This window comes from Chelonoidis abingdonii, chromosome 2 (assembly GCF_003597395.2).
Source record: "Chelonoidis abingdonii isolate Lonesome George chromosome 2, CheloAbing_2.0, whole genome shotgun sequence".
NCBI classification, from domain to species: Eukaryota; Metazoa; Chordata; order Testudines; family Testudinidae; genus Chelonoidis; species Chelonoidis abingdonii.
The window spans coordinates 18068808-18096465 of NC_133770.1; the positions used below are offsets into that span (position 1 = coordinate 18068808).

Genomic DNA, 27658 nt, shown 5'->3' on the forward strand with positions numbered 1-27658 from the left:
AAGCTTTAAATTTGGTGCTAGATTGCACAAAGCTCATAGTTTCCCTTACCCACTCCTAACACGAACATCCTACCTGGTACTAATTGTAAACTGCCAGAGCTGGGTCATACATAGTAATACTTTCCCACAGAACCACTATGGAAGTGACAAGGATCTTGTGATCTGTGTCAGTTTTACACTCCTGCTAGTGCTGCTGCAGGAAAGCTCCTCTGTGCAAAAGCACAGCACGCATAGTGCTAATTAAAGTTACTTGGTGCTCCAGAAGGGGGGAAATAAACGCAAGAGGGAGTTTAAATACCAAGTGAAAGGAAGGAGCAAAAGGAGAGAAAGAGATGGAATAGACAGGCTACACATAAGACCGCAATAGGGGAGTGACTCTTGCTTACAATAATTGTTAACAGTGGGTTCCCCTCAACTGATGCTGAATGGTTTATCTGTTAGCATAGACAGGGCAAGACTATTTTGAACACTGCTACAGAAAGCATGATGGAGACCCCAGTGGAACATGATGTTTTCAACAGCATTGAAGAAATGGCGGCAGACATCATTGTCTAGATTACACTAGCAGGTAAGCAGCTGACCTTTATTCAATACCACTTCAGATGGAGTGGTAAGGGGGAGCCATTTCTGACAACCATTATCAACAACAGATCATTTTCTAGCCTATGTGGAACCAGAGAGACTAATGACAACTGGATTAGCTACCACAGGGTTAGTGGCAAGAAAAGGGTGGCAAGGAAGAAGACTTTCTCATAAAAATATTGTAAGCCTTTTCCCCATCAAAATCCATACGGAAGGTGAATCCTTTCCAACAGAGTGAAGGTACAGCATAACATTTCATGTTCTAACATCTGAGAAGAAGAAAAAGAAAAGAGTTTGGCTTTTCAGCATTAGCTTCCTGTCCTTGGTTAATTTAATTTAAAATCAACTTAATTTTAAAATACTTTAAAATTATTTTAAAACATTTACATTAAAGGAAAGCAAAGAAAAATTGACCAGATAAAGTAATTAAGACATTGGTAAATACATACCACAAAATATATTCAAAAAGCTTACATCTCCAAATGGTTTACAATTAAATTTACATAGCTCTGTAAGTATACACAGTGTTGAAACACTTAAGATCTAAAGAACCTTGTCCCAAATTACTTATTCCCTACCTCAGACAAGTACAAACAACAAAAATCAGGGCACCTATTGTTCATTTATGAAAATACCAATATTTTCATCATCTTAAAAAGCTCTGAAAGAAAATGTTTAACATTTTTAACTAGAAAATTGTAATACTGCATGAGAACCTGAAGTTGAAACTAACTACTCATAAAACAGTCTAGTTTCACTCTGAGACATTGTGTCTTCACTGGCAAAAGAGAGGTTATTTTTCGATGACTGAGAAGCCCTCTTAACACTAGTTTAAAAATGCACACTAACATATATGAAGCTGTATTAGTTGGCCATGTTAAAGGCTAAAGGAACCCTAGGCTACAGCACACTCAGCTCACACAACTTCACATGTGTCAGCCTGAATTCATGGCTTAGTCTAGACTAACATTTAAAGGCATGTTGTTAAATTGTGTTAGCTGGTTTGATGAAACTGACAAATACCTTCTAAAACTCCAGTCAAAATAAGGCAAGTTATACTTTAGCTTGTACTAGCGTGGCCAAGTTAGGCTGCATCTACACTGCCACTTTCAGCACTAAAACTTTAGTCGTTCAGAGGTGTGAAAAAACACACCCCTGAGTGACAAAAGTTTTAGCGCTGAAAAGTCCCAGTATAGACAGCACTTTATTGCCAGGAGCCGCAGTCTCAGCGATAAAGTTACTTCTTCGGGGTGGAGGTTTTGTTGCTGTTGTTTTTTAAATCGCCAGGAGAGCTCTCCCCCAGCGATAAAGCATGTCCATGCTGCCCACGTCACAGTGCTGCCATAGCCACACTGCAACATGGGCAGTATAGACATACCCTTAGAGTCTTTAACTCCACCAGTGTAGTATATGTTAAAAGCAGCATTCCTTGCTTACATTAGATTTTTAACACACGTCAATTAACACATACTAACATCAAACCTTAAATCTTAGTCTAGACAAGGCCTTAAACTAACAATATTGAGAAAACACATACACACTTTTTTGCCCATCAAGACAGTACCCAAGATGAGTAAAATCCAAAAACAGACAGCACAGATGTTGAAAAGTAAATGAGATTTCAAAATATTTTCTGTTTTCTTTACATCTAGTTCTAAATAAACTAAATCCTTATTAAAGATACCTGATTCATAAGCCTGGAGACTGAAGTCCCTTGCTTGGAAACACAATGGATACATAAACCAACATCAACAAAAACTTCTCCGCACTACTCTAACAGTGTGTCCTAATCCTTATGTAGATAGAGAGAATATAGAGTACTTAAGTCACTACATCAAATTTTAATAATGTAAAGGGCTATTAATACCACAGGTAAGAGCACATTTCAGTAGATATGATTGTGCAGTCAGCCTTTGTGAACCGGTGCCCTGATATCTGTCTCAAAACTTGTCCCCCAAGTCCCTTTACAATAGATGCTAATGATTTAGCCTGCACTATAGTTTAGGGCCAGGTTGTGAGATTATGGCACAGGCCCACAATGGTACAGTGCAAAGTCACACCACCAGAGGTCCTGCCTCCTCCTCACTTTCAGAGAGGCTTACACCTCAAGCTGTATTAGCTGGCAAAAATCCCTGCACTACCAGAGAATGCAAGGAAGAAGTACCACTGTGGTTTCCCACTATTCAAGGGCACATGGAAGGGAAGAAGCAGCTCTCAACTCTCCTCCCAAATTATGCCCCAGAGCAATGGCCAGCCACAATCTGACTCTTAATGTTACATAGAAGATTTTAGAAATATATTTTATTGATGACAACTTTCCTTACAGAACATTTATTTTATGAATTTGTTTTTCACAGTTTTTGGACGCAGTCACTTTCTTCTACAGTTTTCCCTATGAGATACAGGTAGAAAAGCCTGCTGGAAACCTCACAAGTTAAAATCCTTCTTAGTCGCCTTCCCATTCTCTTCTCAAGAATAATTCTCTGACTTTGCAAGGGTTGTGGTCTGGAAATTCACTGGAGCATTAAATAGAGATGTGAAATCGTACCCACACAGATTCTGGAGTTGTAGCTTGGAGGGCTGGAACCTCGGGTGCTTTCTGGCTTGGTTACTCCACCCCCTCCCTGGCACCACAGCTCCCCAAAGAGCTATGAGCTCTCTCTCCCACGCTTATGCCCTACAGCCCAGAGAAGGATTAACTCTTGCACAGTGTTTCCCCAGCAGGATGAAAGGAGAACTGATGAGGATCATGTCAGTTTCATTCTGCTGCTGCTGGAAAACACTGGGCAAGCAGAGTGGTACAGGTGCTGTGGCAGTATGTCAATTCCAAGCATTCAAATTTCATAAGTCAGGCCACACAAAAAATATGGAATTGGCATAAAAATAATTATTTTTTAAAAATAAATGCTGGGTACTTTTATTTGCATACTGATTTTGGAGCCCCTAGGATTCTTATTTTTAAATTCTTCTCCTCCAACCTGAGAGCTAGATACATTATTCTTTTTTAAATGAAAGCTGAGATTCTCAAGCAAATCACAGAGCTCCAGGAGGAGGGATTTTAAGAAAAACACCAAATATTTTGAGTTGGCAACATGGCTATTCGGGGGGTCGGAGAGGTGTCATTGGGGAGAACAAAAAAGGGGGACATGAAAAAAGTAAAGCACAAAAGAGAAGAAAAGAATGAGGGAATTAGGAGGGAGGGAATTAGTGAAAGGAGAAGCAGCTGAACTGATAGTCTAGTGGAAATAAATATTCATTTTACCTATCTAAATGTGTTTCCATTTGCTCCTTTCTTTAACTCCATACATTTGAAAATAACTACAATCATTCAATTTTGTTAAGTGTACGAAAAAACTTCCTGAACAATAAAACTTTCCCAACAATTAATACAGCCATCAATGTAGTTTCCAACACAGTTTCCATCCTGCCAGCCCTTTTGCGTTTTGACCAGAGGGCATGAAGTCTGAGCACCATGGATGATCACAGCTGCCATGTGTATCACATGGGGAGAGCAGCCATTGTTTCAGTAAAGCAGGTCCCAAACCATTTAGTCATGTATAGGTCAAACACAACAACCTGTATCTCACCCAGAAGTCTACTGGCAGCCAGTGAAGTTCATAAAGCAGAGGTATAATGTGCTCTTGGCGTGAAACACTGCTTAATAAATGAACCATCTCATTCTGCCTTAGCTGAACTTCCCAGATGGAAGCAGTTTGAAACAAGTTCAAACTCCGGCTTTGCTGGGAAGAGGACCACTGCAGCAGCAGCTCACTTAGGCCATGACTTCACTGACAAAAAAAGGCCCATTTTTTCCAACAAGTATCTGCCATTTGTTAGCTGTGCAAGTGTACAATCCTAGTGGAGACATGGCACTACAGTTTTACCATGAGGTAGCTAGGCAAGGTCAATCATGGGCAGGATATAGTGTTGACTTCACTTAGCTACCTTGTGGTAAAAACTACAGTGCCTTGTCTCCACTAGGATTTTGCAGCAGGATAATTATCACGCTGATGGAAAAAAACACCATCTTTTTTGCAGTGGACATAGCCTTAGGCTCTGATATTGCAAACATCAGGCAGATGTGTAACATTACTCATATGAGCAGCTTCATTGACCTCAACAAGTCTACTCCCAAGAGTAAATTTTTGCACACAGAATCATAGAATATCAGGGTTGGAAGGAACCTCAGGAGGTCATCTAATCCAAACTCCTGCTCAAAGCAGGACCAACCCCAACTAAATCATCCCAACCAGGGCTTCTTCAAGCCTGACCTTAAAAACTTCTAAGGAAGGAGATTCCATCACCTCCTCATTCCAGTGCTTTACCACACTCCTAGTGAAAAAGTTTTTCCTAATATCTAACCTAAATCTCCCCCAGTGCAGAGACCATTACTCCTTGTTCTGTCATCTGCCACCACTGAGAACAGTCTAGATCCATCCTCTTTGGAACCCCCTTTCAGATAGTTGAAAGCAGCTATCAAATCCCCCCTCACTCTTCTCTTCTGCAGACTAAACAATCCCAGTTTCCTCAGCCTCTCCTAAGTCATGTGCTCCAGCCCCCTAATCATTTTTGTTGCCCTCTGCTGAACTCTTTCCAATTTTTCCATATCCTTTTCATAGTGTGGGGCTCAAAACTGGACACAGTACTCTAGATGAGGCCTCACCAATGTTGAATAGAGGGGAGCGATCACATCCCTCAATCTGCTGGCAACGCCCCTACTTATACAGGCCAAAATGCCATTAGCCTTCCTGACAACAACGGCACACTGTCGACTCATATCCAGCTTCTCGTCCACTGTAACCCCTAGGCCCTTTTCTGCAGAACTGCTGCCTAGCCACTCGGTCCCTAGTCTGTAGCAGTGCATGGGATTCTTCCATCCTGTTAAGAGTATGTCTGCACTAGAAATGCTATAGTGGCATAGCTGCAGTAGTGCAGCTCTACCACTGTAGACAATTACAATAGCGGCAGAAGGAATCTTCCATCATTGAAGTAAACTCACCTTTCTAAGAGGCAGTAGTTAGGTCAACAGAGTATTCTTCCATCACCTTAGTGGTGTCTAAATCAGGGCTTAGGTCAGTTTAATTACATCACACAGGGTGTGGAAATGTTCACAGACCTGAGTGATGTAGTTAAGCCATCCTAACTTTGCAGTGCAGATCACCCCTAAAAGTTTGCATGATCAGAAGCTTGGGCATGGAAGGGAATGCCACATATGGATCTTTAGTCACCCCCTCAGGCCAACTGAAGGGATAGCGTAGATAGGTTATGGAGGAAGCCGCTTCCAAGTCCTTGTCAGCAGGAAGGTGTGTCACCATGATACAGAGCCAGACAGAAAAGAACAGGAAAATAAATAGAAAGTCCTAGAAGCCCTCACTAAGCTCTCATACAAAAAAGGAAGAAGAGAGGAACTAAGGATGTGGCAGCAGAGAAGATGCACACTAACAAGGGGAAAGACAGGCAGAAACAAGGGAGGGAACATAATCTTATGAAAAACACCTTTTCTTTTTGGGATGTCATGTAGTGGTTAGATATCACAGTCATGAGTAGGATATAAAAATAACTAAGAGGAAGAAGTAAATTGCTTCTACATTCAATTTCTTCCTGATACCAGCTAATTATGACATGTACCAAGTTAACTTTTATTATTAATGAAACCTCATAAAAGCATCCTCACACTTTTGGAATAGCCCCTTTTAAAAGACAAGACAGGAGGGTCCCAACCAACAAAAATTAGAATCTTATAAGAAGCATTATATTGCATAGTAGCACTTGCATACAGTGTTGGGATGGCTTGCAATAACGTGTGGGTTGTTTTTTTAAATACATTTTGAATTAAAGAAGAGAGATAAATATGCAAAAAGCAAAAATATTTTGAACTGAGCTAGGTCTACCTTTACTTGTTCTATTATACCTAGGTACTGTAGTGCACATAGTTGATTATAAGAGTTCCCAAAACAGTGGACACTACTCACTAATATGCACTATTTATACTACAGCATTGCAATTTTTTTAATCAAATAACTCAACAAATACAACATGGCTCAGAATTATAGGAACTTCTCCAAAGTTCCTTAGGAGCTGCAATCTCAAAGTACCATGTGACTGAGTTAAAGAACAACTCACATGTTTCAGTCTGAGTGCATTACTCATCATTGTCTATGTTTTTAAATGGATGTCCTGAAATTTAAAATTATGTTTCTTCTCTATCCAGTTTAAATTTATTTTTACAAGAAAGCACTAGTGCTCTTAGAAACTCATTTCCAGAGTGATCACTGCAGCAAATGACAAAACTGATTTTTATTACATCATCTGATGAACTAAGCAATGACTGAACCACAATATGAATGGTGATGCCTCATGACATCTCTCTAGTAACTACAGTGAAAAATCCAAAGCATATTGTTAGATTTTAATAGTTCAGGAGATAATTATTGAAATACAGTAGAAACCCGCTCATTTTTACTAGTGACTGGGAGGCCTCCATTGCATGTTACTTACTAATTCAGTTCAGTAAGCGAGCAAACTAAAAAAAGGCAAAGATACTGTATCACAAAATGTTTTGTTATTTTGACAAATGTAGTATAGTTTTAATAACCGATGATATTTCATAATGTATTAATAGATGTACCACAGTATGTTTGTTAGTATAACTTGAAGAAGTCTGGCATTTTCTTAAAGACTCCCCCATGTCATAGAACGCATGGTGAAATGATGGTCTTGTGGCTGTATCAAAGACCAGAAGTCAGGAGACTGGGGCCTGGTCTATACCTAAAACTTAGGTCAACCTGGCTATATAACTTGGGGCTGTGAAAAATTTCCCACTCTATCCAATGTAGTTAGGTTGACCTAACTACCCCTACAGATGCCTCTAGATCAACGTATCACCTTTCAATGAGCTGGATTTACTATAGCACTGGAAAAACCCCTTCTGTTCTATAGTAAGTGTCTACACTGCAGCAGCATAGCCGCAGTGGGGCAGCTGTGCCACTGCAACACTTGTAGTACAAACATACCCTGGGGTTCTATTCCTACTTCTGCCACAGTCTTCCTTTGTGACTAAGGGGCTAACACATCCCTTTTACACAGGGTGTTGGAATGCCTAATCCAGGTATAGTCAATAGCCAGACCATGAGCCAAATCTGGACTGCCAGACACATTTGAATAGATGGCAAAATCTTTTTATTTACTTATACTTACGTCACCTGTGGCTGCCTTTGACTGCCAGTACTGACAGCTCAGACTGTGAAAGGCAGCAACAGGCGAGGTGAGTGCAGCGCTGATTGCCAGAGCCTCACTGCCATGGGGCTGATGAAGTTCTGGGCTGTCAGTGCCTCACAATGCCCCATGTGGTCAGTTAAAATTGGTGGAAGTGCTCCTGGTGAGGACACGTGCCACCAACAGAAGGGGGCATAGTGTGGACACAAAAAAACGCAGTAATTACTGCAGTGGCTGAATGTCAACCTAACTTAGGTCGACTTAATTTTGTAGTGTAGACTTGCCCTTATTATCATCATCATCATTATTGTGGTGTAAAAAATGTTCCTCTGGAGTCTGGATCTTGACTTTACTATGGCCAAGAAATCTGGACCTTGATAAAAAATTGACTATTCCTGCCATCATCCCTTAACGTCGGTCAACCTCCTTGAGATACTTGAGAAGAGGTGCTGTAGAAGCTCAACATTACTACACATTCAATAAACAGTTAATGTTGTTAACTACAATTTCAAAGATTTAATAACACATCATTTAAAACAACCCAAACTTTCAAAACTATGGAAATCATAAACCACGATTACATAAATAACTCTAGTCCCAACCTTAACACCAAATTCATGCACACATACAAATAAAAACAATTCACACTAATACGCATCCTAACAACTCTGCTCATGAAACAAAACAGTTACAAAACCACCAACATATACAACAATCTTCTTATTCATCCACTACACAAGTTCCACTCATAACTGAGAATCAAAAGCTTAGATCCTTAAGTCTTATCCATGCAATGGATGTACAAAGTTTGGCCTTCCACCCATACAAGGATTCCACGCTTGCCAGGCAGCAGTCCTGGTTTCCCCCATGTTGCTCTGCAACTCCTACATTTTTTAAATATATATTTATAAAGTTACACATTTTTTAAAAATGTGATGTTCAAAATTAACATTTACAAATGTAAAAAAGCCCAAGTAAGGCAGGGGAAATCAGGGGTCTGAATGGTACATCAAGTGGAAGGCAGGGGATGAGCCAAAGAAACATAGCTAAGCTACAAAGAGAAAATGTAGAATTGCATTACGGCTCTTCTGAAACGGACATGTATATCATTAAATGCTGGCTTACACTGACGCGGACTGCAGTCAAACTAATGAAAAAGATTCTTACATAATTATTTTCTGGCAAACATTCTGTGCATGTGTGTCTGAAAAACTATCTGTATATGTGAAATCTTGGACTTTTGAAAACCTAGTGCTGCAAAAGTGGGCCAAAATAAGTAGTAATTCAAATAATTTTAAATTAAGTAGCATGCATAAGCATTTTTAATCAAACACTTTTCAAAGTCTCTGGAAAAGATCTTTTCAGACCCTATTTTAAGCATACTATTACAAAGTAAATAAATAAAAATCTGTTACTCCAATCAAAAGTTAGATAACTGTTGAAAACAGAGTTTTGAAGGGAAGTCTGGATACAGCTTATCTATGGAGTCACGACTAGCATCACCATAACGAATCCTCACTGCAGGATTTGGCTACTAAATCTTTACTACGAAGTGGCAAGAGAAACACTTTTGTACTAATTACAGTGTAGGCAGATTAACAAAGTTCTACTGTATAAAACTACTTCTCAAGAGTCTTACTGGACCTACACAAGATTATTCTTACAACTTTTCATGGATATCCAGCTGTTAATACAAGCTCAACAAGACCAAAACTGAGTTCTTGATCTTTATCACCAACCTTTTCCCCTTTTATGGAAAACACCACCGCCATCACATGGATGTGATTCTTAACTAAGACCCCTTTCCAGACTCATATATAAAGGTCATGTTTTGCCGCTTTCTTTTGTGCAATCTCAGCAAGATCCAGCCTTTCCTCTCCTTCCACATAGCTAAAACTCTTTTCCAGGCCTTCATCATTTTGTTTCTCAGCTATCACAACCACCTCCTCCTCCTCCTCCTCTCTTGCCTTGACAAATACAAACTTGCCACCTCTTATCATCTTGCTGACTCACTGCTTTGAACACAACATCCTTCTCTTTCTATCCTTCCATGGGAACCCTCTTTTCCACCACATCATGCACAAACTACTTGCCTTCACTTTAAGGCCCTTCATAGATATTCTGATTCTACCTATCATCTACCTAAATCCTGCCATTACTCCTGCAATAGTATCTTTAATTGTCCGTTTGTAAATTTTTCAGACAAATACCATCATATTCTACCTGATGTCACCCCATATGCATGGAAGAAGATCTCTGTAAAAATACTTGAGGTCACTACATTACTCCCTTTAAATCTCTCTTTAAAATCCACTTTATACCTTGATGTCTAGAAAACACTTCACAATGGGTAGGCACCACTGCTTATGGCTAGGCACCACTGTTCATAACTGCCTCATCGTTCTCGTATGCTCTCATCACTCCAATCTCCTTCTCCTAGCCACCTGCTGTCTCGTCTTTAAATTTAGATTGTAAAGTCATTTGGGTGAGTACCATCTTTGTGTTATCTGTCTAGACAGTGTCTAACAAAATGGGGTCATGGCCTCTAGGTACAACCATAATTATAGCAGAGCAAGAGCTCTATAGTTATGATTAAGAACAGCTTTCTGTTTAAATCTCAACTCTAAGTCTTCTAAAATTTGTACAGTGAATCAGATTGCCCTGAAATTTGGTATACCTCACAAAGGAATAAGGTTTTGTTAGTGATCCAAATGGTGAGGTCCAGGATGTAATCATGTTGCCAGCAAGCAGAGCGGAAAGCTGATTGCTATTTGGATCCAAGATCAGTTGCAGACCTTCCGCAGACATCCTGTCTGAAAGGTCTTTACTATCAGCTTCATAACCCCATATAGTGTGGTGCTGTTAAAATCACCAGTGTATAGAGCTGGGATTAGTGCTCTTGGGAGTGCTGGTTTCAGTCATTTTGAATTAGGGGCTTTATACACGTTGTGCAGCTGCCCTACCCTGGTGGCAGTTGTGTTGGTGGCTTCTTTTTCAGTTGGTGGGAAACATCAAAATCCATGATGCTGTTCTTCATGTATATGGCCAGGCCATACTTCAGATAGTAGTGGCTAATCGTGAGGTTATAACCATGGATACAGTAGCATCTGACCTGCTGATCACTAGAGATATGGGTTTCTTGGAGTGTCAGGACACCAGCGTTATGCCAGATGCTCACACTTCGTCTGGGAAAGATCCTCACTGTTAGATTCTGGAACAAGGCTCCTCCAACTTATCTGGAGTGTTACTTGGCCCTGAAAAGGACTATTATGGTGGCTTGAGTTGTTGCTCTGAAGACCAGGAGGTCATTAATTAAAGTTCGGTCACAAGCTCACAGATTTGTATATGCAGATGACCTTGCCCTGGCAATGCAAACAGCCACCTTCAGCGACATCAAGTCCATCTTGAACAGGACCTAAGCACCATGGAGGAATATTTATGGAAATGGAGATTCAAACCAAATCCCCACAAAACAAAACAGTCACTGCATTCCATCTTGGTAAAAGAAACGCTAAGTGTACCCTGAAAGTGACCTTCTGTGGCAACACTGTGTGACATGACCCCACTCTAACCTATCTCAGAGTGAAGCTGGATCACACACTAACCTTCCATGATAATCTGAAGAAGGCAGCTGCCAAGATAAAGCAATGGTCAACTTGGTCCAGAAACTGGCAAGCACAAACTGGGAATCATCGGTGTTACAGATGTCAGTGATGGCCCTTGTGTACTCTGTTGCTGAGTACTGTGCCGGGCCAGTGTAGGCCAGAAGTAGCCATACTTGACTTGGTGTCCAACTAAACACTGCAATGAAACGCATCACTGGAACCCTCAAGTTAACCCCAACACTTTGGCTGCCAGTGCTGTTGCACATTGCTCCCCCATCCATTCGCCGCAATGCCACAATCCTTTGGGAATTCCAGAGATTTGTGGAAAATGAACATCTTCCCAGCCACCAGGACCATAACAACGTCCCTCACCACTGCTTGAAGTCATGTAAGCTGTTTTGGACCCACACATTTAACTTTCAACAATGCAATTTCAATCCTGATGAAGCTTGGAAAGCAGAATGGAATTCACAAGGAGTCACAAATAAACATTGTGAAAGAGCCAATGCAGAAGATCCCTGGCTTCGATCTCGCACAGAGCTCATGGGCAACCCTAAACTGTATCAATGCAAATCATGGCAGATGCGGATACTTGCTGCACAAATGGAAAACTAAAGACTCTCCAGCATCAAACTGTAGTCACCCAGAACACATCATAGAACACTCAATGCCCAATTCACAAATACAAAGAAGGCACCACAGCAATACACTCTGCTACTCCAGATGCAATTATCTCGCTTAACCATCTAAATGTACAATTATAGTTGTTGCTCTACGTTTACATCAGCCATACAAAGAAGTAGTGATCCAAATTTGAAGAATTTGACCAAAGGGTCCCAAGATACAGTCCCCAGGGGGAAAAAAAAACTTTCCTTAAAGTTGACAGATTCTGTCAACCTCTCTCTTTTTTTTTTTTTTTGCTCACAAACAGAGATCAAATCAGGGCTCAGAATCAGATCATTTCACCAGGACTTAAATCACTCGAGGGTTGGTTCATCCCTTTGGGTGAAATCAAATTAAAACATTATTTCAAAAATATTTTGCTTCTCTAATTCTGGCAACGAATTGATTATACTGAGCATATGCAGGCAGAGGAGTTAACAGGATTGTTCGCCTTCAAATTTTCACACTAAATCCTGGTCTACACTATGAGTTTAGGTCGAATTTAGCAGCATTAAATTGAATTAACCCTGCACCCATCCACACAACGAAGCCATTTACTTCAACATAAAGGGCTCTTAAAATTGATTTCTGTATTCCTCCCCAACAAGGGGATTAGCACTGAAATCAACATCGCCGGTTCAACGGTATTGGCCTTCGGGAGCTATTCCACAGTGCATCATTGTGACCGCTCTGGACAGCACTTTCAACTCAGATGCATTGGCCAGGTGTACAGGAAAACCCCTGCGAACTTTTGAATCTCATTTCCTGTTTGGCCAGTCGAACTCATCAGCACAGGTGACCATGCAGAGTTCATCAGCACAGGTGACCATGCAGTCCGAGAATTGAAAAAGAGCTCCAGCATGGACTGCACGGGAGGTACTGGATCTGATCTCTGTATGGGGAGACGATTCCATGCTATTAGAACTACGTTCCAAAAGACGAAATGCCAGTACATTTGAAAAAGTCTCCAGGGCACGATGGAGAAAGGCCACAACAGGGACTCAACACAGTGCTGCATGAAAGTTAAGGAGCTCAGACAAGCCTACCAGAAAACCAAAGAATCAAATGGACGCTCTGGGGCACAGCCGCAGACATGCCGCTTCTACGCTGAGCTGCATGCAATTCTAGGGGGGGGCCGCCACTACTACCCCACCCCTAACCATGGATTCCGAGGAAGGGGTACTCTCAGCCATGCCTGAGGATTTAGCAGATGGGAAAGATGAGGAGGAAGAGGAGAGGACAAGCTTGAGGAGAGCACACAGCACACCGTTCTCCCCAACAGCCAGGATCTTTTTCTCACCCTGACTGAAATACCCTCCCAACCCTCCCAAGACGATATGAACCCACAGAAGAGACCTCTGGTGAGTGTACCTTTGTATATATAAAACATGGTTTAAAAGCATTTTTTAATGATTAATTTACTCTGAGGACTTGGGATGCATTTGCAGTCAGCTGCTGGAAGTCTGTTAACATGTCTGGGGATGGAGTGGAAATCCTGGGGATGGAGCGGACATCTCCATGAAGCTCTCCTGGAGGTACTCTAAAACCCTTTTGCAGAAGGTTTCTGGGGAGAATAGCCTTAGTCTGTCCTCCATGGTAGGACACTTTACCACGCCTTGCTAGAAGGAAGTAATCTGGTATCATTGCAAGAAAAGCCTGGCAGCGCATGGTCCCGGTGTTTGCTGGCATTCAAGCAACATCCATTCTTTATCTCTCTGTGTTATCCTCAGGAGAGTGATATCGTTCATGGTAACCTGGTTGAAATACGGGAATTTAATTAAGGGGACATTCAGAGGTGGCCGTTCCTACTGGGCTGTTTGCCTGTGGCTGAAAAGAAATCCTTCCCGCAGTTAGCCAAGAGGTGGGGGGCGGGGGCCATTGGCGCTGAGCTGTTCGCATTTGGCTAGCAGGGGTCTTCCCTGATACCAGCCATGCAGCGGGGGGGGAGGGGTAAAGTGATCATCCAGAGAATCGGATGAGGGGATTAGTTTGGTTTCTGCTGCTGCACGTTAACACGAAAACCGCAGCACTCAACGGGCTTTGCTTGGTATGGGAAAGGAGGGTGCTGCTTCTATGAAGGTTGCAGAAGCTGAAAGACTATGGCTTACCATGGCTGACCGCAAGCCGAATTCTGTTGCCCATCCCTGCATCTGTGATCTCTAACACTAGAGCCGCAGGCACTCAATATAAGATGCAAAAAATGACCTTGTACCAAAATCACATATGCTATGTAAAGTGAATAGTGTTGTTCACTGTGAAAGAGTATACCCATTCTTCTGTAAAATGTATCTTTTCAAATACTTCTCTCCCTTTTTCCCCTCCCGCAGCTGCAAATTTTTCAAGCCTCCCTCCCAAAGGCTCTCTCAGATAAGGCAGCAAAAAAACGCACGCACGATGAAATGTTCTGAGATCATGCAGTCGAACCGCAATGAAAGAGCTCATCTGAATGTGTGGAAGGACACATTATCACAGTACAGGAAAGTGGCCAATGAACGTGAGGACAGGAGGAACGATCAAGATGAGAGGTGGCAGCAGGAAGATCAGAGGAGGCAAGATGCAACACTGGGGCTACTGCGGGATCAAATGGACATGCTCCAGCATCTGATGGAGCTTCGGGAATGGCAGCAGGATCACAGAGTGCCACTGCAGCCCCTGTTTAACCACCCTCCCCAAGTTCCACAGCCTCCTCACCCAGACACCCAAGAATGTGGGGGTGAGGCTCCATGCACCCTGCCACTCAACCCCAATGGACAGCCCGAGCAACAGAAGGCTGTCATTCAACAAGTTTTGAAGTGGCCTTTTCCTTCCCTCCTCCCCTGCTCACACACCCCACCCAGGCTACCTTGTCAGTTCTCTCCCTATTTTTATAATCAATTAATAAAGAGTATGGGTGCTCGGCAGAAGATGCTGCATTATGCCTGGTAGCCATCATCATCTCCTGGGTGCGCAGCAGAAGATGGGAATGACCTGGCTGAGTCATTCCCATGTCTATCGAGGTGCTCCGACCTACCTCACCGAGGTCAGCTAACAGAGCACCCAGGAGTACGATGACAATGGCTACCAGGCGTAATGCACCGTCTGCTGCCAAAAGGTAATGAGCTGCTGCTGTGTAGCAATGCAGTCCCATGTCTGCCAGCACCCAGGAGACATATGTGACGGTCAGCTGAGCGGGCTCCATGCTTGCCGTGGTATGGCATCTGCACAGGTAACCCAGGAAAAAAGGTACAAAACGATTGTCTGCTGTTGCTTTCACAGAGGGAGGGGAGGGGGGGGGCCTGAGGACATGTACCCAGAACCAACCGCGACAATGTTTTTTGCCCCATCAGGCATTGGGATCTCAACCCAGAATTCCAATGGGTGGGGGAGACTGCGGAAACTATGGGATAGCTACCCACAGTGCAACACTCCAGAAGTCGACGCTAGCCTCGGTACTATGGACCACACCACTGAATTAATGTGCTTAGTGTGGATGCATGCATTCGACTTTATACAATCTGTTGCCAAAAACTGAATTTTGTAAAATCGGAGTAATTTCATAATGTAGACATACCCTAATAGCTCAAGAGGATAAGCAGTAGTCCTTCAAACCTGACAGAGCCAGTGTCAGTTTGAATCCAACCATGGGCAGGAACTTGGAGAAGGTTAGAGGGCATATTTGCTAAAATCTGTCCCTGAGGGCTGCACTGATGGGAGGGGGGATAAATGGGGATGGGTGGTAGGACAGGTGAGAAGGGCTGGGGAAGAAGGGGGTGGGGCACATGGGGATGAGTAGCAGGGGGCTGTGGAAGAATAGGGGTAGGGGCACCAGGAGTTATGTTGGCAGGAAAAGCTCCCCAGCCAACATAGCACTGTCCACACTGGCGCTTGGGTCAGTGTAACTTATTTTTCTTGGGGGTGGCATATTACATCCCAGTGCGACAATTTATACTGACGTAAGCTGCAGTGTGTACATGGCCTACAACTGGTGTGAGGAGCTAAGAATGGATATGCTTGCCACATAGTAGAGGCTGTCCGGCTCTGGGGAGGGAGAAAGAGAACATTTGGCACAAAATCTCTCTCTGTCAAATTGTTGGATTGGGGAGTTATTTTGTTGTTGTGTGTTTGTGGGGTTTTTTTTTAATGTAATCTGCACACAAAATTATTTTTGAAAATTAAATAAATTACACTTCTGTTGGAGGGAGGGGAGGGGAAGGGTGAGTAGGGCATGCAAGCAGAGGGTAATGAGGAAGAGAGGGTTAGGTCTGAGGTGAGGGATGGGGATATTATGGGGAGAGGAATAAATGGGAATTGGTGGCAGGAGCGGAAAGAGGGATTGGGGGGCTCAGGTAAAATGGAGAGGTAGGGATTGGGGGGGATTGGGGGAAAGGAGAAAACAAGGGGGAAGGACATGAGCGGTAGCAGAGGAAGTGGATGTTATGGAGTGGGAGGCGTGTCAGCTCTGAATTCTCCCCTTCTTGAGATCTCCGGAAGCCCTACCTCTGTGTGGGAGTCTGGGCCCCACTCCCTGCCAGGGATCTGGAGGACTCTGCTCTTGGGCTGCGTCTCTGCCTCTCTCCCTGCCTCTCCATGTGGGCTGAGATATGGGGTGGGGGAATGAAGGTAAAGTAAGTTTATACATATGAAATCCAGAAAATGAATAGCTGGGATCTGGGGTGGAGGGGCTGGCCAGAGTATATGGGGAAGGTACCCAGTTTGGAGGAGGGTGGACCTGGGGCACGGCTAGGGAAACTTGGCTGAAGCAGGGGTTTGAGTCCCAGCAAAAGGTGGGTAGGAGCGAGGACCTACTCAGGTTGCAGGTTGGACTACATAACTAAAGTAACACCTGGCCCTTCAGTAAACTGATGCCTGTGATATGCAACTCAGTAGCATAGGGCAGGAGACAAGAGGAGCAACTTCTTACATATCAATAGTTTCTACAATGCCAAACTAAACTAATGGTTTAGTGGGATGGGGAGAGGAGGGAAGAGGGATCTGGAAATGCAGGGGTAGGCTACATGTTGCAAGGAATGGTGGGGCAAGGTATGGGGAAGGAGAGAGACACAGACCAGTTTTCTCTCACACACTTAAAGTTATGTAACAACCATGTCATAAATCTGTCATGGTTTTGGGACATAGAAATCTCATCCTTAGTCTCTCATCAGCCCTGTTACCAAATGCACACTGCAAACATTTCAAAGCAAGATCATTATCCCCATTCCACTACCACAATATGTAGAGGACAGGGGAGGAGTACTGAGTAATCACACAGCAACTGTGTTGCCTAATAGAAAGACCACTGGACTTGGATTCCTAGCTCTGCCACTGGCCTGCTAGGTGACCTTGGGCAAGTCACTTCATCTTTCCGTGCCTCCATTTTCCATCTGTAAAGTGGGGATAATCTTTTAAAGTTTTCTGAGAGCTACTCACGACAAGCACTATATAAAAGCTAGGTCTTTAGATTATTACTTAGCCACAGTAGCTTATCAACTGCAAACCCAGGTGATTTAAATGACCACTAACTCCTATTAACATTTCTCTTCCTGTTTAAAAAAAAATATGAAGTTAAATGACAAAAAAAACTTCATTAACACAGAGAAGGTTGTCCAGTTATAGCTTGTGCCCTTCCAGAACATCAAGTTCAGCAAAACTCAAACATCTGAAAACCAGGAAACACAGAGGTAAGGTAAACAAACGCCCACACAACCTTAACTCACCCTCTTTGGCAATGCTCCAATATGCCCATACTCACACTCTGCCTTTTCACTGTAATGAACAAGGATTACCTGCATTTCCCCTACACTCAAACACTGAGCCTACGCACCTGACAGAATACCACACTTACGAAATTAAACACACAGGATACTGCTTAAACCTATACTTTCTTATATTCATCATTAAATCCGCAGATTGCTCTCATGGTCCACCTCATTACTGACACTAGCCATGGCAAGAAGACCCAGTGCACTGTTACTGACTATAACCTACATAATTCCGTATTGAAATGATGCAGATTGGCTCCTCAAGGTGCACATACATCTTCTTCCTTCAATCACACACATGGGGGGACTTAGACCCGGATCTCTCATATCATGAATGCAACTCTTCCATGCTACTCCAATTTATTCCTCCACCATTCAATACAGCTACACCTAACAATATGAATGCAGCTGGAATGCATGCAGATAATTTCCAGTGGCGACTGCCAACACTAGGGGGCGGAGTCAAGGTTGAATGGGCATTTATCTTAATTCTGTATTCCCTGATTTTCAGAAGTTTGAGTTTCACTGAACTTGATGTTCTGGAAGGGTACAAGCTTTCACCACGCAACCTTAACAGTTCATTAATGAAGTTTTTTGCCACTTACACAGATAATAATAAATAACTATTCGCCTAAGATATAGTCCCCAGGAAATATTATTCACATAACTATACATTCAATTCTGCCACATCCTCAGATGACATCATTAGAAAAGCTGTTCTGATATACTTCTTTACAAGCAGAAACTCTCAAGGTACTGAAAACTGATGAGTCCCTCCCTCACAGTGTATACCAATTCCTTCTTCATCACCTACAAACAACTTCCCATGTTTTTATGCAGAACATGGCACAACGCCTAGGTGCACTATGAGGATTTTTAGCCTTTTTACGACACATCAGGTAGAGCTGCTGCCAGAGGTAGGATGCCAGTTTAGATAGAACTATGTAAATCCCTACTAGTATGGCAATTTCTGTGCTCCTATAAAAATAAATAAAGGGCCTACATTTGTGAAGAGTTGAGGGTTCTGAGCATCTCACGGGGGCAAACCTTATACAGGAAAAACTGTCTTAACTCAATCATCCATTTGAAATCATGTCAACAAGGAGGTAAAATAATACTAATTGAGTACTATTCAAATATTATTCTTTAAAGGCAGCACCTTTAACTATAAATCCTTTTACTTTTGCTATGCTGTTTTAATGTTGTGCTCTTATTTAGATCATTACTTAGACTGTATCAGATGGGTAGCCGTGTTAGTCTGGATCTGTAAAAGCAGCTAAGAGTCCTGTGGCACCTTATAGACTAACAGACGTTTTGGAGCATGAGCTTTCGTGGGTGAATACCCACTTCGTCGGATGCATGTCCGACGTCAGACCAACGAAGTGGGTATTCACCACGAAAGCTCATGCTCCAAAACGTCTGTTAGTCTATAAGGTGCCACAGGACTCTTAGCTGCTTTTACTTAGACTGACTATCCAATGGAACATTTTCCATAATGGGATAAAGTGGTTGAACAATCTGACTGGCTAACAGTGACTTAGACATGTGATTATGGTACAGAACGTGCTCAGACATATGCTCTATTATCTGATTTACAAGAGACATATTAATCTAACCAGAAAGCATGGGAGAGAGGAGGAAGACATAGCTAAGCAATCATACAAAAAATGGAAACTTTATTTTCACTCAATATTTGTTTTTCATCTGCATAGCTAATTTTAACATTGAAAGATATTAGACTGGTTTAAACACTGAAACAGTATAATGTAAAAGAAACTGCTCTTTACAGAAGCACTGGTGATTAAAAACAGTCCAGTCTTCATCAGATCAGCGATACACTGGGGCAAAACTACTACCAACACCAAAACCCTATTTTTAGAAATGTTGATTCCTTGTGTTACCACAACACTTTGGGCCACAATCATGAAAACTTTCCATACTCACACTGAAGTCCTCATGCAAGGATCAGTTTGCAGCATCAAGTCACATACAGTAATATTAAAATTGTGGAGGAAAAAACAAACATCTTGAACTGTCTGTTTACTTTTTGTATTTCACTCACACAATTCAGGTGAATTACATAAAGCTAATGAAAAGCAGTTTCACTTTTGTCTCTAGCTAGTTTCATTTTCTGGCTCTCATACACTGGTACACATTTTATATATAAGTATTTATATTTTTGTAAGGTTTAGAAAATGTTTTCTTGATTTCTCCTTAAAACTGACTGTCAGTCTCCCTTTAACACTAGAAATATAATTGAGAAAGAAATTACACTAGATTTCACTGTTCACAAAGTATACAGATGATCTTAAACTTAGCTTTTCCACAAATTGTGGTATTTTAAAAAATATTTAATTAAATTAGTTCACTTTTTAATATTCTGTAGCTACACAGACATATAGGCATGAGTAAACAGCATTCAGAGTTTCATTATAAAACTATTTTTGTAAAAGTAACTCAAGTGCTTCATATGTAACTAGATGTTATATGTACAAATAAAACTGGAAGAAGTATTCAAATATAAGGGTACAACAGATGAATCAGTACTGAATGCAAAGACTGAAGTCTTTAAATCATGATTTGAGAACATAAGAATGGCCACACTGAGTCAGACCAAAGGTCCATCTAGCCCAATATCCTGTCTTCCAACAGTGGCCAATGCCAGGTGTCCCAGAGGGAATGAACAGAACAGGTAACCATCAAGTGATCCATTCCCGTGATGACTTCAGTAACTCTGGCAGAGGTTATGGGCCTGGGATAGGAGTCAGTGGGTGGGTGGGTGAGGTTCTGTGGCCTGCAATGTGAAGGAGGTCACACTAGATTATCATGATGGTCCCTTCTGGTCTACAACTGAGCTGCACACAAACAGCAATAGCAAGAACAACAAGGAGTCCAGTGGAAGCTTATGCCCAAATAAATCTTAGTCTTTAAGGTGCCACCGGACTCCTTGTTGTTTTTTGTGGATACAGACTAACACGGCTACCACCTGATACTTAACAATAGCAAGGACTGCTAACTACTTTAAACTTCCACTATGGGAAAAATCTGTGTTATTTTAACAAAACACAAAGATTTAAGAGGATGGGGTCATGATTTAAATGCTACTAGAAGACACACCCACACTAAAACCAGACAGTCAATGTTAAAAAGCCTCTAAAGTAAACTATGAGCAACAGAAAACAAAACCCCAAAAACGAATCCAACTTTTATCTAAAAAAAGTATTACAAATAACATAGAAGATTGTCACAACTGAATGATCACACAAAAATATTTTCCTCTATGCGTTCAGTTTATTTTATGCACTTAACAGCATTTTGTATAAAGTCAGTTTCACAGTTTCCCATATACAGTTAATTTCCACTTTTATTTGTGTAAGGTTTTTCATCATAAAGCTACAAAAACTGACTGGGAGATTCAGGGGAAGATTTAGTAAACTAGTTTTAACAAAACATTTTTGTTTTAAATTGACTAGATGTCAAGTTGACCGTGACCCTTAAAAAATAAAACACTAAAACCTTAAGCCTGCAACATGGTCCACAGCCTAGTTCATTACATTTAGAACATAAACATAATTAAAAATAGTAGCAAACAGGTTTATTCTAGTTTTATCCTAGAGGGGCTCTCATTAACAACCAAAACGGAATGTGGTTGGTCCATAAGTAGCACTCTCTGTGACAATGGGAATGAGGCCTTTTGGACTCCTGCTTCACAACAGAGACAGAAATTGGTCCAGACAAAGATATTACCTCACTCACCTTGTCTCTCTAATACACCTCACACACATGAGTATTATGAAAAATGTAAGTAAAACATGCCATATTTATTTGCTATAGTTTATGTGATGCTTCTAACTGGTGAATCAGTTTTGGTGCACTATGCATGTAATATATGTCGTAATTATAAAAACTGTTGTATGTCCATTAACACATTAATTTGTGTGTGCTAACAACATCCAACGTCTGAACCACATTCTCATTAGTTATTAAAGGTAAATATTTTGCAATTTTCCATGAAACTGTGTTAGGTACAGCACACTGTCATCATGAAAATGAGCGCAAAGTTATGAGGTCCTCATTGACTCATACACTGTCAGAGTATCTGTTAGTGCACACAGCAGAACATGGACGTTAAATGCATTCCTGACCCGCACACAAACGCGTCACAAAAGGGACTTTCCATTTAAAACCAAACATAGTCCACAGTCCACCTGCACCACATATGGACGCAGAAGAACACTCCAACGCGCTCCCTAGGTTTGGCTGAGATTCGCTGTTGATAGTTGACGCAGCTGCAAGGGGCAGCCTGCCTTAGTTTGCTAAAAGTGTACGGTGCACATTCAGTTCCGCCTGAAGCGTGAGAAGAGCAAGGGACCAGAGAAGGAAGCAAACCGGCGACAGCAAACGACAACGCAAAACACCACAATCTTCCCAACCACCCTCCTGTTGTGCCTGCTACCTTACACCCCCTCCCCGCCCCCAGCCGGGCCACCAGCCCCCGTCTGAGGCTATTTGACAGCTCCAGGGAGAAAGCAGCTTCCACTTTCAAACACGCTCTGAGGCTGGTTTGGCTGCAGGAAATTGCTGTCTAAACTTCTGCGTGTGTGTCTGCGTAGAGAGAGATGTTTTTAGGGTCACCCAGTTAGCGCTAGACCAATCTTTCCTTTAAAATCAAGCCCCAAAGGAACAGCCAGAAGACACCAAGGGACAAGCTGAAATAGGGGGCAAGCGAGGGCCCTGGAGGAGGAGAGAGACCCAAGAAGGGAGGAAAGGTGCAAAAGAAAGGGAAAGAGGAGAGGGGTCTAGGGGCACGGCTGGGGAAAGGGGGAGAGAAAGGGGGGAGGGGGAAAGGAAGGGAGAAGTGAAAAGGAAGGAGAAGAAGGAGGCCAAAGGTGAAGAAGGCGAGAGCAGTGGGGGAGGAGGGGAGAGTGCAACGGGCAGAGGAGGAGAAGAAAGAAGAGGTGAGAAGAGAAGGGCCCCTCCCAAAATGGCATTGGACAGAGGGGAGGGGGCGCTGAGGAGCGAGCCTCTGCTGACAGCTCTCCCAGCGCCGCCGGCCCCCTGCCCCGCTGCCTCTCCCACACGCTCCGAACTTACTTCTTTCTGGCTCTCTGGAAAGGGGAAGCGCCATCTTTGCGAGGCCGGCCCCTAGGTCTTTTGTCTGTGGCTGCTGCTGGGGGGGGAGCTCCGGGCTCGGGGGGCTCCGCCACCCCCCCGACTAGACTCTTGTCCTCCGTTGACATCCTAGTCAGCAGGACGAGAGAGACACATGGATGAGGAGGAGGGTGGCGATGAGGATCCCGATGCTCCTCCTGCTCCCGATGCGCCTCTCCGCCTCACCTCCGCCTCCTCCACCTCCGCCTCGCATCGCTGGCCTCAGCCGCCGCCGACCAGCGCAGGTAGCAGGGGGAGCGGCATCTGGAGGGCCGGGGGGAAGGAGGGGGGAAGGGGCTCACGCACAATAACCGCCCCGCGGAGCGGGCTCGCCGGGGGGCGAGGGGGGGGGACACAGGCACTCCCGCGGCGGGGCGCCCAGCTCAGAGGGCCCGGGAACAAGCGGCTGCTCCGACTCCTGCGTTGCCCGGGTGCGGCGGCGGCCGCCGCTTCATTGTACGCGGCGCCCTCCCCCTGGCGGCGCCCCCGGGGCGGAGGAGGGGCGGGCGGCTGCAGGGGCCGAGGCAGAGAGGAAGTTTTGACAGCTCCAGCTGTTGTGTGTGCCGGGGGCAGAGTCCGGCCGGGCCCCGCTCCCTTCCCTTCCCGGCCGGGCCGGGAGCAGGAAGTTTACTTGGGGAAAGGAGGACGGAGGGGAAGCCCGAGGCCTGCGGCTGGCGAGGGATCCCGGTGCGGCGGCTGCCCTGGTGTGTAACCCCCGTCAGTGCGACACATAGACACAGAGCCACTCACCCTCCTCCCCCCCGCGGGCCCCACACTGCGCCTGCCCGGCCCGCCCGTCCGCCCAGCGACCGTCCCACAGCACAGACACCCCTGCGACGCGCCGCCGACGCTGACCTCACGGGCTCGCTGCCTCTGCCGGGCTGGCGGCGGCTGCGGGGAAAGTGCGGAGCCCAGGAGCTGGGACGGGGCTCGGAGCACGGAGCGGCGGCGGCGCGAAGCGTGACACCTAGTGCGCTCATCACCGCCGAGACTGCGGGCGGCTCCCAGGGAGCCGCACCAAGGGGGGATCGGCGCTGTGTACACACGGACAGGGCTAAGCAAACACGTACCTGGATCCGGACACGGGGAGCACATTCTGCTCTCGTTTGCACCCCTGTAAACCAGATTAAATCAACTGGAGTTAATCCACATTTACACCCGAGGAGTGGAGAGCAGAATGTAGCCCAAGGTGCGCGGAGCTGTCATTCCTCCCTACAGACTGCGTGTGTGATGGTTAATACACACATGTGCTCCTTACACATCGGTAGGGGAAATGCAGACATATCGAGACGCACGCAGAGTGTCTGTTTTAATACAAAAACCCAATGGCGATTGTACCTAGTGCAGCCTGTGCACCATGTGGCCCCGGGCATGTGTGTGGCAGCTCCTCCCCGTGGAGTTAGGCTGTGTGTGCTCGCAGTGCACGGCCCTTCGTGTTCAGGGCACTGTGGGCCAAAGCGTCTCTTTAGCATGTTCTCAGGAGCGCCTGGGAGCTTAGCTGGTATCACAGGAGCGAGCAGGGTTTGGCCCTCTGAGACCGAGACAAAATCTGGACAGCGTGGAAGGTTTCCAGCAACTCTGGCTGGAACAGCTGCGGCGGCTTTAGGGAGGCGGAGGGGGGTTGCGTTTGCGCTAGTCTCACTCCTTGCTCCCCCCCGGGGCAGGGCCTAGCTGGCGGCCTGCCTGCCCGGATTCACTGGAGCTCAGCGCGGGGGTTAAGAATAAGACTCGTTATTACATGGGATTTAATGCGTCCCGCAGCCCGCTAGAATCTGCCTCCAACGAGATACGCGGTTTGATGCCCTAACGTCCGGGAACAGGGCGAGGAAGTCGCCCTGGGGAGATGCCGTATGGGCGTTGGGGCTTGGTACCTGAGCAGGAAGGGCCGGCTAGCTACCTTATTTACCCCAGCGGCGAAGCGCACATCTGGACTTTCATCCCGGATCCGCCCCAAACGCGCAGCCCGGCTCCGGGAAGGAGCTGAGCTAGGGAGACTGGGAGGAGGCCAGAGCCGCCTGCTTTGCTCTTGCCTCTGAGCCTCCCCACACCTCCCTCCCTGGAGAGTCAGTTTTGCAGTGTTTAAATCTGTTCCTCTTTGCCAGGAAGAACTTTGCTGAATGTGTTTCTGTTCTGGACATATTGACTGTCTCCCTCACTCAGTTCGACGCAGCCCTCTCCCCTGTGCGCTGCTCCTCAGCAATGCTTGCCAGAGTATTTCAGGACCCCAACCCTTCAGCTGTCCACTTGAGGGACGGTCAGTCCCTCTCCTTTCACAATCACATTTACCTTCCTCCCGCACCAGCCTGGTGCTGTTTCACCTGTGTGAAAATCAATTATCCACATCACAAATGCTGAATCATGAAACTGAACTTATGTATGGTAGAGAAAATCCTAGGACGTTTGAGTCATTCATATATACACAGGTGACTCAGACATTTTGTGTGTACTCGTTTAAAAACTTTGCTGAGGAGCCCAGAAATTTTGGTGCTCAAGGCTGCATAAAACCGCAAATAAAGAATGTCAAATAAAACTTGTAAAGTCCTTCTTTATGTGATGTTCCTTTTTTAGGTCTTTGCCTTATTTTGGGGCCCCAGATGATTGAGAAGAATGGTCTTAATTATTACACTAGGGTATAGGCACAACAGGGGTATAGATAGCATTTTGAAATATGTACTTGCACTGGCTGGTGTATTGTCTTTCCCATGACTTCCTGAGTTAGTCTGCCATTACACACAACCTGACCACTAACAAAATGGGAGCAGATAAAGCTAGATCTGTCATCAGTGTCTGGGTAAAGGACTAGATGAAGAACAAAATGAAAAAACTCCTCTTCTTCCCCCTTCCCTAAAAATTCCTGCTAGACACCTTCAGAAATATTGCAAAAATAAAATATTAACTGTGTTTTTTACCTCAAGATAGGTACCTCAATGTAAAATGCTAGTGGAGACAAGGCACACAGGCTACCTCAGTGAAGCTATAAAAGCAGCAGAGAATCCAGTGGCACCTTATAGACTAACAGACGTTTTGGATCATGAGCTTTCATGGGTGAATACCCACTTCGTCAGATGAAGCTAGTTGAGGTAATCAAGCTAGTTGAGGTCATCGCTATGATCCCCAAGTAGGGTTTACCTCAACTATCTACACCAGGGGTAGGCAACCCGCGGCACGTGAGCTGATTTTCAATGGCACTCACACTGCCTGGGTCCTGGCCACCAGTCTGGGGGGCTGTGCATTTTAATTTAATTTTAAATGATGCTTCTTAAACATTTTATAAACCTTCTTTACTTTACATACAACAATAGTTTAGTTACATATTATAGACTTATAGAAAGAGACCTTCTGAAAACATTAAAATGTATTATTGGCACGTGAAGACTTAAATTAGAGTGAATAAATTAAAACTCGGCACACCACTTCTGAAAGGTTGCCAACCCCTGATCTACACTGAGGTAAAACTCCTATTATTATAGTTTTTTGTTTGTGTCATGATAGCACTTGAAGACCCCAGTCATAGACCAGAACTTCATTGTACAAGGCACTATACAACGCTGAACAAAAAGATGATACCTCCCCCCCCCCAACGGGCTTACCATCCAAGTATCTTGTCTCCACTAGGATTTTATATCAAGGCCAGGTCTCACTGTAGACTTTTGTCAGGATAGCTGTGTTTGTCAAGGATGCGATGGGAATGATTTATGATTGACATAGTTGTGCCAGTAAAAAGCCCTAGTGTAGACCTAGCTATACCAGCAAAATTGGGCTTTTGACAGTAAAATTTACTTCATTTTGAGGAACTGGAACATATATACAGGCAAAAAAGCAGTTTTGCTAGTGCTTTGCCGGCATAGTGTGCTGGTATAGTTATATTGGTAAAACGTTCAAGTGTAGACATGTCCCAAGCTAGCTATCTTGAGTTAGCTATCTTGACACAGTGAATACATAGCCTTAGCCAAGGCAGCATTCTGCATTTTAATGGGTGTTAAGAAGGCTTTTAATTAATATTAAACTAACTCAATTGAAGTGATACAATTGAAAATACATTTTTTTGCCCATCAAGGCAAAACTCCTTTGAAAATGCCAGCTGAAGTTATAAACTCCTAACCTCCCCTTAAAATAAGTGTTTTCAGTGCCTGCACAATTGGTTTCAACCTATAAAGGAGACCCCATGCAAGACTATTTAAGCAAGGCACATTTACAATTTTTAACTTAAACACATCTAAAATTGTCTTGATGTGCTTAATGACAAACTAATAGTAAAATTCTAATGCACACAGACCTGCCAAAACAGGAGTGAGAGGAAGATCAGATCTTATTATGGAAACCATTAAAGGAATGTGAGGACTGGTATGTAAATACTATTGTATCATTATAGCATTAAAAACAGTATTGTGCAACAAAAATAATGAATAAGATGACTCAAAGAGCTGGTAATGGGACACAGATACTTTCTCCTTCATATCACTACTTCAGATCCATCTAATGATTGTTCACTAACCTATATAAAATGAGTTAGAGATTTAATTTTGGGTTCTTTGGGGGCATGTATTTGTGTGATGCTCAGAAAAGAACACCAAGCAGTCACAATGGCCTTGTCTACACTAGGATTTAAGACAGGATAACTAACATTTTTTAAAAGTCTCCCGTAGCCAAAACACTGTGCCTTTAACAGGTTCTAAACTGATCAAATGAAAGCCCAGTGGAACA

The 27658-nt window shown here is 43.9% G+C and overlaps 1 protein-coding gene across 15 annotated transcripts in view; it reads right to left on the minus strand.

Annotated features, from left to right (window-relative positions):
* KMT2C (lysine methyltransferase 2C) overlaps positions 1 to 24317 on the minus strand; it is a 356746-nt gene extending 332429 nt beyond the window's left edge. For 11 of the 15 annotated variants that reach the window (XM_032767802.2, XM_032767808.2, XM_075062192.1 and 8 more), the window contains exons 1-2: positions 23586 to 23703; positions 22898 to 23044 (exon numbers count right to left, since the gene is read on the minus strand). In XM_032767802.2, the coding sequence (XP_032623693.1) occupies positions 22898 to 23044; positions 23586 to 23686 (248 nt within the window). In that variant the 5' untranslated portion in view covers positions 23687 to 23703. Of the gene's footprint in view, positions 1 to 22897; positions 23045 to 23140; positions 23722 to 23809; positions 23830 to 24024 lie in introns of those variants that run through there. The other 4 variants (XM_075062190.1, XM_032767811.2, XM_032767809.2 and 1 more) reach the window with 4 other exon arrangements.
* Positions 24318 to 27658: the final 3341 nt, after the last annotated feature.